The following is a 12134-nucleotide window of genomic DNA, read 5'->3' on the forward strand; positions in this document are numbered from 1 at the left end:
AATAACATTAAGTTATTCTGTGTGTCTGTTACCATTTCCTTCACACTGGGTGTATGAAATGAAATATTTGTGATTCCCTATGTGTGTTTGCTGTTTAACTACATTCCTAAAAGGCCTGTTCTTTGGGATCTTGCTAGAACAGCTTAAAACCCACATGGCAATTCAGGAAAGATTTAGTCCATTTGATTGCAGGTGGTATACATAATTCTGTTTATGTGATAAATTAGTTAATGGTTATAATGAGATTATACGAGAGCTTGCCTTAATACTAAGTGAGCATTCATTTTTCAGAATGGGACAGTTCCTCTGGTCTGGTCAAACTCAAATGAGATAATATTACACTTCCAATAACAACATACGAACATACAAACCTATGACTATGTCAAATATTTTTGAGCTAGGTCACTCAACATGTGAGTCTGCTGGTCAAGTATGAAAAGCATGTTAAAAATGGAACAGCAGCTTCACTGTTCAGGTACAGAGTTAAGTTTTAGATCACCTTTGATTTGCAGTAGCACACAACAAACAATAAGTCCCAAATGTAAAGGACACTACATTAGGGGGTTAAGACTGCATTTATCATAATTATAATATTAATTATAATGTTTTGATAATTACAAGCATAATTTGCAAATATATCAGTCCGCTGAATAGATTTCTGCATTGATGACCTTCAGTTCTAGCACTAGAATATATTAAAGCGAAACTCTAGCCAAAAAGCTAGCCGCTAGCCACTCCTCAAGCGTGCCTGTCAGGTCGCAGGCAGGCATGCTTGAGGAGCGGTTCACCATTACTCTCCTGCCTGTCAGGTCGCACTCGGGGATCAACACTTTTTGTCTGGCATGACGGCGACGCGCAGGAGCGCAGCAGCTAACGTGAGTAGTTCAAAAACCTTCTTTTTCATAAACTCTGTGTACACAAACAATGTTCTCAATGCTCTTGTTCATGAGTAGAGACCCTAGTGATGCTACGAGCAAAGTTTCATGTTATGTCGAGCCTTCTTAGTGTTCTAAAAATAGCGATTTTGATGCTATGATGTCTTGCCCCATGCACTACCGTTCAAAATTAACATGCCCAAAACCGAAACTATGATAAATCTTAAAAGTGCCTCTTTCGTCGTAATTATGCTTTCACACGAAGGTTTGACTCATATTCAATCCCAAATAAAGCCTTGGTTGCTTTTTGGCGAGAGTTTCGCTTTAAGAGATCAGGACTGCTCTCAATAATATATCTCAGATGAAAGAAAATTGGAAACATACATTGAAACTCAACTAAACCAGCACAGAAAATTTACATTCAAACATCTGGGTCAATTAATTAGTAATAAGACATGTCTGACACCTCCAAAAAACAATCCAGGCATTTCCTTGGAATTCTGTTCTATTTTACAGCTATTGTATTGTATTCTATATTGTGTCTTGTGTCTTACCATGTCCCTCCTGGTCATTATCCATGACCTCAGCCTGAGTGATCCACTCCATATAGCCCTTAAGATCCTCATCCAGCTGCTGGGTTTCCCTAAGCTTTTGAAACTCTCCACGGGACTTGGCCTTCTCGCGCTCTTTTGTGAACTCACTATTGGGAGACAAGACAGCCAATTTGGACACAAAACAGAGAACAATCTGTGAAGTAATGTGAAAACCAGGCACAATGGCAGGGAGAAATGAACAGAGCAATGTGTAAATCATGACTAGGCAGAAATAATTAATGAAAGGGTAGCATGTAGGTTTAGGGCAGTGGTTCCCAACCTGGGGTCCGGGCCCCCCACAGGGGGGCGCCAGAGATCACATGGGGTGCGCACAACTTTGTCTGCTCTGAGGTTGTGGGGTTACCAAAATTATTTTTGTGCACATCAATGAGGGTGATGGACGTGCTGGCACATTGGTAGGCCAAGTGAAACCGGACTTACAATGAATAATGTCTGCCACACTTTTTGCGAACATTGCCATCACATTTGCAGCGTGTTTGGAGCAGGAAGAAGCGATAAAAACAGGCTTTTCTCACGAAAGTGTCCGCAAGCAGGAAGTGTTTGGAAAACATGTTCCTATTGGTGGAAAAGGCACCACATCAGCCAATCATAAAATTATATGGCAAAGCAAGTGATTTGGTTCCTGGGGAACAGGGGGAAGTTGTGGGAGGGACAGCGGCGAAAGAGTGACAGCGACAGTGACGGTGATAGGGACAGCGATAGAGATAGTGAGCTTTGAGAGTTGAGAGATTTGTGACATTTAGCATGTTTGGAGTGTATAGTTATTGTGTTATGTAGTGTTTTGTGTGTAGTGGAGTCTTTTTTTGTTTAATGAGTCAAAACAGTGAGGAGACTGCTGAATGTGCAGCAGGCAGGAAGGATCTTAGGGAGACCTGAGCCTGAAGCATTTCCTGTATTAAAAAGTAAATAGTTGCATATAACTTTGTACATTTCAAAAACTTATGCACAAATTTAGCAAACAACAATTTATGTTTGCATTATAAGCTGGGCTGTCAAAGTTAACACTGTCATTTTTTTAAACGTGCGATCAATGCTCGGTATTAAAAAGAAAAGAAACACGCATTGTATGTTAATTTGCGATTATTCACGAGCTAACTATGGACAAAATGCGATTTAAAAAATTTATCTTTTGACAGCCCTTATTATAAGTAATAAAAATGGTTCTTTAAACATATCTGTGGTTTTCACAGTAAAAAATCTAACTAATCTCAAAAAAATAACTGTACAGCCACATGTGAGGTTAAGCTGAAAATGATGATACCAAACAAGGCAAGGTAAATAGTTTTTAAGGGGAAATATCATGGCAAAATCAAAAATAGTCAAAAACTGTCAATTATACCCTGGACCCCAGAGGTTTAAATTTATAAAATCCCCATAACACACCCAACTGGATAATCAAACTCTGTATAATCCAAATTGAACCATTTTTGCTCCACATTTAAATTATAAGAGTTTGTAATTAATCATTTTATTCTTTTAGTGTATGTGGTTTGGGGTTGGCAGGGCCTGACTTGTCTTGGACCACAGGTAAGGGGGGGCTTCAAGGAAAAAAGGTTGGGAACCACTGGTTTAGGGGATCCTTACCCACTGAGTACACCCAGAACCAGGTTAAGCACAAAGAAGGAGCCAACCAGGATGAGTGTTGTGAAAAAGATCCATGGCCATTCCATTCCTATTGCGTCATTTACCTGTCAGAAAAAGCACACTTTTTTGTACATTCTATTTATCATACAATACAAGGGTGTACCCTAAATTTTGTAATAATCTTAATAAATATTGATTTAGAAATATGCACGTTTCCCAAATGAAAACTAAACACTTAACGGGTAATTACGTAGGGAAAAAAAAACATTTCTGGTGCCGTAGGCATAAACATCAATATTTATTTATAATTTATTTATTTACCTCTACAGAGAAGGTCTAGGACGTATTTTGCTAAGTGTACCACACTGCTAATCAGTTACTATCGAAACAACTCTAAACTGCAAAAGCTTATGACATGCTAAACTCTGCATGCATAAAATGTCATCAGGGTTCTCTTGGTCTTGGATTGAGACTTTAGAATGTCTGGGCCCATGGAGGTAAGATGCAGGCATTTACCAAGCAGTTTGAAACGTTTTATTATGGAAAAAACGTGCCAAACGGCCAAATACAACCATTCACCTTATTAACTCAAACTTAAACAAGCTTAATTTACTCATCAACAAACATTTTATGAAAAGTTTTACAAAGTAGAGAGGAAAAAAGAAGATACAGGCAAAAATGTTCTTGGAGAGCTAAACTTTTAAATATTTAAATTGTGCTGAAAGTATGCAGAAATAACTTGCAAAACTGTATGGAAGAAGAAAAGAGGTCAGAATACTATGAATGACTAAGATGTAGTGACTTCACTGTGGCTTACTGAAATGCATATTGCAAGAATGTAACTATTCTTCTAAAGATACTGCATCAGGATGGAAGACATCATAATAACCCTTACACAGCGAGGGGCGCAACTTTGAAAAGATAGCACTCCAATAAGGCTGTCTGGGCTAGCGCATTATGTCACTACAGAGTAGGGCTGCACGATATTGGAAAAAACTGACATTGCGATTTTTTTTAACCCTGCGATATATATTGCGATATGAAAAAATACAGGAATTTTCATCAGTTGACCTGAATAGCACTTTATGTTCCGCTGCATTTCAAAATGATCAGCATTTATATTTCATATGGGCTCATGCATGCTTGCGCCCTCCCAGAACTCCCATTCCCCAGCTGGCTTACTTTCATTTATAAAAATGAGTCCGTCTAATTTTCCTTCGGGTGCGGGTCTGCAGAGTCTGCATGCACACTCTGCATGCACAGTGTGTGTCAGGTGCCTTTGAAATTAGATGAGTTCATTTGTGTCCTACATCACAGGCTCTGCTTATGTGACAATTGCACACACGTACATCGCGATGGCGATGCTCAAATGATATATCGTGCAGACTACATAGACACCGAAATGAAACAGAAATATAATAAAGGCTATTTTTGTAATGTAATCAAAACTGAACTTGAATAAATAAAGACTACAAAAACAACTTTTAAGATTACAGTAAACCAGTTTACTTTTACACTAGATGAAAACCTTACCCAGTAAAGGACATCCGTCCACCCCTGTGTGGTGATACACTGGTAGACAGTCAGCATGGAAAAGCCCAAGTTGTCAAAGTGGGTGATTCCATGATTTGGACCTGGCCAGCCAGCTCGACACTCTGTGCCATTGATGGTACAACGACGACCATTCCCTGCTTGGGCACATGGAGCTGGCTTCTCATTTTCCACTGTCGCAATAATGTCTGAAGGTCAGAAGAGGGTAATAGTCATGTTTTGGTTGATCTCTCAATGCATTTATGTTTGTGGGACAATAAAATGCTTTGTATAGTCAAAAGATTCAACAAACCTTTACACATTATAGTATTACTTAGAAATGTAACTATCTGACTTTTTCTTCCCCAATGCCTGTTCTGCCAAAACCAACAAACGAAGCATTGGCCAATACATAGTACTGATCCCATACAGGTGATCTTAATTTCTCAATTGAAAATGTATAAAGTACATTGTGAGTAGACTTTTTTACTTACAATACTAAATACTAATATTAATACTAATACTAAATATATATCATTCCAAGCATTTATGAATTGTGTTCTTTAAAATCAAAAAGTTTTCATGATGACCAATATCAACAATATTCATGCTGATACTGTACATTTATGTCTGTGATAGGCCAATATCGGCTGATGATTGCTACTTTTCATACACATCTTTTCAAGCTTGGGCAAATGTTCTACTATGTTAATGCATCAACCTCAGCAATCTTTTATTTATTTTTTTACCATACCCTTACCTGAGGCAGACGCATCAAGTAGTTTTGGATTAAGTAAAGATTAATAAAATACTATGCTGTGTCAGACATGTGACTGAATGTTAAAGACATGTTTCAAAGAAAGTAGTTTTTAGTTCTTTCCTAATACAATCATCACTTGCAATATGTAAATATCAATGCCTCTTGGTGGCTGTGATTGTTTCTCCTGTCCAAACAGACTAAGGTGATCACTTCTAAAAGTAATTCAGTGTAAGTAATTGTGGACAAAATGACCAAAAAAATCCACAAAAAAATCATTTACACTTGACTCACTTTTAAAAATGATATTGTGCAGTTTGCCTCCAGTTTGGACAGGATAAACAATTGCAGGGACCATGAATTTTTCCATGATATATGGCCTTGAAAAACGATGCCTTGCAACTCATGAGCTACATGGTTATGTGAGCTCGCACACCAATCTCGCCAGGCTTTAAGATATGCACTTGAGGCCAAACACACATGTGAATATGAGGAAACACTGGTGGGATGAGACCACAGTGACATGTGTGGTTTATGGTGTGGCAACCAGCTAGTCAAGTGTCTGTTGATTGAAAAAAAAAATGACAATAGGGGCTCCTCAACATGTTAGCGTAGATGCTGCTTGCATCACTGATATCTGGAAAGTTAATGTCTTTGAAGTAGGGGCAATGAATAGCAATGAAGGCTTTTCACCATCGAAAAGATGTTTTCATTTTTTTCCCTGCTGACTTTGGCAAGAGTTTAGTTTACCAGCTGGATCTGCTGTTGGAAGCACTCTCCTACTGTTAACCCGATTGGTTGTAGTTTGCCCACGATGTAAGGCGATACACAGATGGTTTGTTCAATTATGTGTAAGGTATATTTTGTGGCCAGCCTTTTCCACACAGTTTCTAGTGGCAACTCTCCGGATGGTTCTGCTATACAAACCATTTTGTGAAACGAACCACCTGGCATGTAGGGTTAGCATTCAGCTACAAAAAGCAAAAGAAAGAGACTTCTCCTGTGACTGCATACTTTTTGAGGGACAAAATAATAACTGATGTCAAATAGAGTAATATTATGTGCACAAACTGATTGCCATGACTGAAAGTCCAAAGAATGTTAAAGACAGAAAAGACAGTGAAGTTTAAAATGACAAATACCAGCCAGTGTCTTGGGTTGACTATCTCAATACATGATAATGGGTGATATATGGCCCCAATACCATTTCACTAATCACATGCATCCCTGGTTTTACTGTCACATATAATTATGTTTACTTGTGCCTGTGTGGTAGCAGGTCTTGTGCATTTTGCACTTGAAGAGCTCCAGTCCCATAATGGAGTAAATGGTGACCATGAAAAGGACCAGAAGGGTGATGTGAAAAAGAGGCAGCATGGACTTCAGTATAGAGTTCATCACCACTTGCAGGCCTGAGGGGAAAAACAGGATGTATGTTAAAATAATAATAATATTTAAAAAATGTCATGTACTGCAATTCATTTTCTCTTCAAGGAAGCAATCTCTCCTCTATATTAATAATAATAGTAATATTAATAACAATATTAATAATGCATTTCATTTAAAGGTGCCTTTCAAAGCACTCAAGGACACCTTACAACACATTACAAGGGATTCACCTATGGTTAATAACTGTTACTAAAATAAGCTAGTGCCTGTCTGTCAACATTGATTTACTCATACCTCTTAAACTTTTCTACATTTTGTCACATTACAACCACAAATGTAAATGCATTTTATTGGGATTTTATGTAATAAACAAACAAAAAGTCGTGCATAATTGTGAAGTGGAAGGAAAATGATACATGATTTTCCATTTTTTTTCCAAATGATAGAACGAAAAGTGTGCCGTGCAAAAGTATTCAGCCTTCCCGAGTGAGTCAATACTTTTGTAGAACCATCTTTCGCTGCAATTACAGCTGCAAGTCTTTTGTGGTATGTCTCTACCAGCTTTGCACATATAGAGACTGGGATTTTTGCCCATTCTTCCTTGCAAAATAGCTCAAACTTCCATCCTCCCATCAACTCTGACCAGCTTCCCTCTCCCTGCTAAAGAAAATCATCCCCACAGCATGATGCTGCCAGCACCATGTTTCACGTGGGGATGGTGTGTTCAGGGTGATGACTAAGCGTTGTCCTGTGGACAGATTCTCCCACCTGAGCTGTTGATCTCTGCAGCCCCTCCAAAGTTACCATGGGCATCTTGGCTGCTTCTCTGATCAATGCTCTCCGTGCCCAGCCTGTCAGTTTAGGTGGATGGCCATGTTGTGCCATACTCTTTCAATTTTAGGATGATGGATTGAAAAGTGCTCTGCGAAATGTTCAAAGCTTGGGATATTTTTTCATAAGCTAACCATGCTTTAAACCTGTCCACAATTTTATCCTTGACCTGTCTGGTGTGTTCCTTGAGATTCATGTAACTGTTCATGTTCACTAATGTTCTCTAACAAGGCCTCCACAGAACAACTGTATTTAAACTGAGATTAGATTACACACAGGTGGACTCCATTTACTAATTAGGTGACTTCTAAAGGCAATTGGTTGGATTTTAGTTAGGGGTGTCAGAGTAAAGGGGACTGAATACTTTTGCATGCCACACTTTTCAGTTTTTTATTTGTAAATGAATTTCCTTCCAATTATTTTCCTTCGACTCCACAATTATGCACCACTTTGTGTTCATCCATCAAATAAAATCCTAATAAAATTCATTTACATTTGTGGTTGGAACGTTACAAAATGTGGAACAGTTCAAGGGGTATGAATACTTTTGCAAGCCACTGCAAATTTTAGAATGAAATAACCGCTACAAATAAAGTAAAATTAATGATAAAATACACATGGTACTATTGATATACTGGGAAATTAAACTACATACATTCTATAAATTAAATACAGTTTAGCTGTACAGTTTAGTGTCTGATTCGACAGTAAACTTACTGGGGACTCCAGAGACCAGTCTGAGTGGTCGAAGGACTCTAAATGCCCGCAGAGCTTTCATGTCAAAGCCACCACCTTTTTCGCCAACTGGAGCCTCAACACCACTGATGTGGTTAATGGCATCCACAGCCACAGTAAACAGACTGGAGAGATACAAACAGAAAATATTACGTGTTTCTCTGTTATTGTGAGAATAAGGGCTTTAGCAGGGTGGGGGGTGGTGAAATTAATGACTTATGTCATTCATTTTAGCCAATCTTGTCTCAGCCTCAGAGGGAGGATTCAGAATTGTATTCAATTACCACAACTGCAGAGATACCACTAAATTTCTTGTGCATTGTCTTATTTGTCAACATCATTACTATGATTTGATGTCAGAGTTGCTGCTTAAAATGCAAACAAGAACCTGAATCATTCCTAGTCTGTAATCTTTGTTCCCGAAAACAACTGTCACCCCTCCTATGATGGTTCTATCTGACCCGTGACAATGAACCACACCATTTTATTCATGAAACAAACAAAGAAAAAAATCCAATCAAATGACATTATTGACTTCAATTTTGAAATACTTGTGTCATGAGTGTGCTTCCTCTTGTCACAGTTGATTGACATGAGTGATGTTTGAAGTCAGACTGTCATCTGCTCTGAGGCAACTGAGGCACAGTAGGTTGTGTTGGTGGTTTATTTTAATTGTATTTGTGCAGTCCTGTTGATGGAGATACGAACTTAAGTCACCTACTAAAAAATAGTTTTAAAAAACAAAAAGTTGATGCCTAATGAAGGTTCAATGAGTCATGGACTTTCACTGAGGTTGGTGGTAAAGCTCTCTGCTTTGTTTGCAACAAAGATGAGGCTGAACTAAAAGACCACAGCCTGAGCATTCACTTAAAGACATCGCACACAGAGAAAAAATCAGTTTAAAGATGAGAAGGGGAGAACCACCAAGGAATTGCTAGCTGTGCTATAAAAGCAGCAAGGCCATTATAAAAAGCTTCATGCACCGAAGGAAGGACGATAATTATTAAAGTCATCCAACAGCTGAAAAATCTGATTTTTCAAATAAATTGCCTGCAGCAACAAAGTGCTTGTTAAAGGCATCACACTGTGCTTGTTTGACAGAAAGAGTCAATGAATTTCTACTACACTCAGATAGGGACGAGAGATAAGAAGATGCTTTGGCTTTTCCAATCATGGCAAGACACTGAATGAAAATCCTGCTATTCAGATTTCAAGCCAGAGGCATGTGCAGGATGCAGAGGCAGGATTGCTTCTGTTTTTTACTCTTAGTTTCTGAAAAGGGGCATGCTTGTGTGCAACAGAATTAAAGAATCTAATGAAGTGATCTAGAGCAATATGATGGTCAGTGACAGAAGCAGAGCATGAGATTTCACTGAGATGTAAGTGATGCAAGAATTCTTGATCTACAAAATGTTTAACATTTCTTTAAAAAAATATTAGATATTGTGATTTCTGTAGTCTAATGTCCTTAGTGCAGGCAATGGGACAGTGATCACAGAAATTAAGTGGAAGAACACCACTACCTTTAAACGTATGTGGCCTATTATAAGGTCTAAAAAGAGAACCACGCTCAGGAATATTTGTGTTAGGCCTTGTAGGAGCAGTGATTAACTGTGTTAAATTCAAATTGTTACAAATATTTGACACAGCTGTTGAAAAGTTTAAATTCAGATAATAAAATAATTTCTGACTTTTCATGGGCAGATATTAATTTAAAAAATTTCTCAATAGCACCAGACTTTGTAGAAGATGGACAATAGGCCCTGATAAGAAATACATTTTCACAATATGCAGTGTTCCCTAAAAAGATATTTAGCGCATAATATTCAAAACATTGAGGCCTAAATATAAGCTGTGTGGCTAGGTCTAAAACGTCTAAAACGCCTCAGTCTAAAACGCGGTTATAGACAGAGGCTAGCAAATTGGGAATCTGTTTTGGTCCGCCGATTTGCCGCCTCGTAGGGTACACTTATTTCCGCCTCACCTGCTATCTAAATCTGAGGCGTCAATGTGCCGGCCCCTGCATAAGGTTGGTGGAGGTGTCAGTGACCTGCACTGTTGTGTGACCCACAGCCGGGGAGTTTTAAAACCAAGAATCAGCTGATCACAGCAGTCAGTCCATCACTTCATCCACAGACATTAAGATGAGCAACTGGACAGCCGCTGAGATCCAGGAGATGCTAGATTCTCCTTGGTCTCTGTAGCTGTTTGATTGTGTGTCTGCTTGTTGTTGTAGCAGCAAGCTTTGAGCGGTCATTACTTTAGAATTAAAAGCCCCCCGCTAAGAACCCAGTTCTAAACTCCAATGGGGTGCAATGTAAAGCTCTTATTTTGAAGACAAATTTGTTGTCACTGTTCACAGCCCAACTTCGTGCTTCACATCACGTCATACTTTTGGAAAAGGAGGAATATTACGCCTCCGTTTTGGAAAGACAGAGCGGCACATTGCTGCCTTTACATAGGGGCAAATGTGCTGCCTTTTCTATCTAAAAAGGGCTATAGGCTTGACAACAGACACAGAAAGGCTTTTTTTCATAAAAACAGAAATCCCTCCCCCTTTTGTTAAACCTTGCCTGTCAGTCCTGAAAACATTACTGCCAGCAATTGCAATGTCTTCATCCTCAATTATATAAGGCAACCAAGTTTAAGAGGAAACAAAGATATCAGCGTTTGTTTGTTGAGTCCAATCTGATTCTGATACCAAACTACACACATTCATGTTAATAACCCCCAGACCTTTTTGTTTGATGATGTCCACTTGAGACTCCAGAGCTACCAGATTGACCCGCACTGTCAGGGACAGGCTTATGGGATGCCAGGTTAGGACACTGGGCAGGGTCTAGCTGGGTAAGATATCATTTTAGACTGAACACAGTGAAGTTCATGAAATTGTGAATCAACCTGTTGGTACCCATCTTATTCAAATGTAACCCATCACTTTTAAACAGGTCCTGTTCAGTCCAAAAATAGTCAAATTTGCTTGCGAAGCCTAGTCCAGTGGCAGTTGCGAAGTTCTGCATCCATGTATGCAGGCTAAAAAGTCGACTAAAAGGCTCTGAGCTTTTGGTCATTGCAGGAATTGGGCCAGACAAAACACAACATTTTCCAGAGCTCTCAACTGTATTGCCCAAAGGCTCAAGTTCATAGTACTTTTGTGGATTGTCTAGACATAACATCATTAGTTCCTGTATGCAGACATGTAATAACCTTCTGTGAATACACATTAAATGAGTGGTCTCTTAAGGTTATTGGTAAAGGTGTCATGATTCTATCATGGCAGCCCTGCCCTCTCCCCTGTGTGTGTGTTTTCCCTGTCTGTTTTCCTCCTGTGTCTCTCCCCCTGTCTGTTCTGTGCATGTGGGCGTGGTCTCCTTTCCACAGGCAGCAGCCAGGTGAATCCACTCTGCAATCAACTCCCTTTAAAGCCTCTGGATTCCTTCCTGCTCGTCGCCAGATTGTTTTGTCAGTCTATGTGGTTGTTCACATCCCGGCTCTCTAGTGTATTTTTGCAGTGTGCTTCTGTGATTAGCTTGTGTAGCTAACTTCTCTGTGCCTCTCCTGCTTTGCCTCAGATTGCCGTACTGACTTTGCAGCTTCGTGTTTGCTACTGCTCTGCCTGCCTGTGGATTTTGCCAGCAAGCCGTCTCTTCTCCTGTGTTTTCCTGCCGAGTGAGTACGCTCGAGAAGACGGACCTCACCATGCCTCGCTGCACCACGACTCCTTCACCCTCATCACTCCTGGTGAATCTACCTGCCACGACGGGACCCCAGTTGTGCTTTTGGGTTCAGATCTATGTAAATCATAACTAAAGGATATAA

General features: G+C 39.4%; 1 protein-coding gene across 5 annotated transcripts in view; it reads right to left on the reverse strand.

The window, feature by feature from the left end:
* The window catches only part of LOC115583819 (dihydropyridine-sensitive L-type skeletal muscle calcium channel subunit alpha-1-like), a 277692-nt gene that overhangs the window by 256823 nt on the left and 8735 nt on the right, over window positions 1–12134 (reverse strand). For 4 of the 5 annotated variants that reach the window (XM_030421006.1, XM_030421010.1, XM_030421009.1 and 1 more), the window contains 5 exons: window positions 8298–8440; window positions 6620–6772; window positions 4607–4812; window positions 3074–3177; window positions 1430–1575 (listed from right to left, as the gene is read on the reverse strand). In XM_030421006.1, coding sequence (XP_030276866.1) covers window positions 1430–1575; window positions 3074–3177; window positions 4607–4812; window positions 6620–6772; window positions 8298–8440 — 752 coding nt within the window. The remainder of the gene's footprint in view (window positions 1–1429; window positions 1576–3073; window positions 3178–4606; window positions 4813–6619; window positions 6773–8297; window positions 8441–12134) is intronic. The other variant, XM_030421011.1, reaches the window with a different exon arrangement.

Source organism: Sparus aurata, chromosome 6 (genome assembly GCF_900880675.1).
Source record: "Sparus aurata chromosome 6, fSpaAur1.1, whole genome shotgun sequence".
Taxonomy (NCBI): Eukaryota; Metazoa; Chordata; class Actinopteri; order Spariformes; family Sparidae; genus Sparus; species Sparus aurata.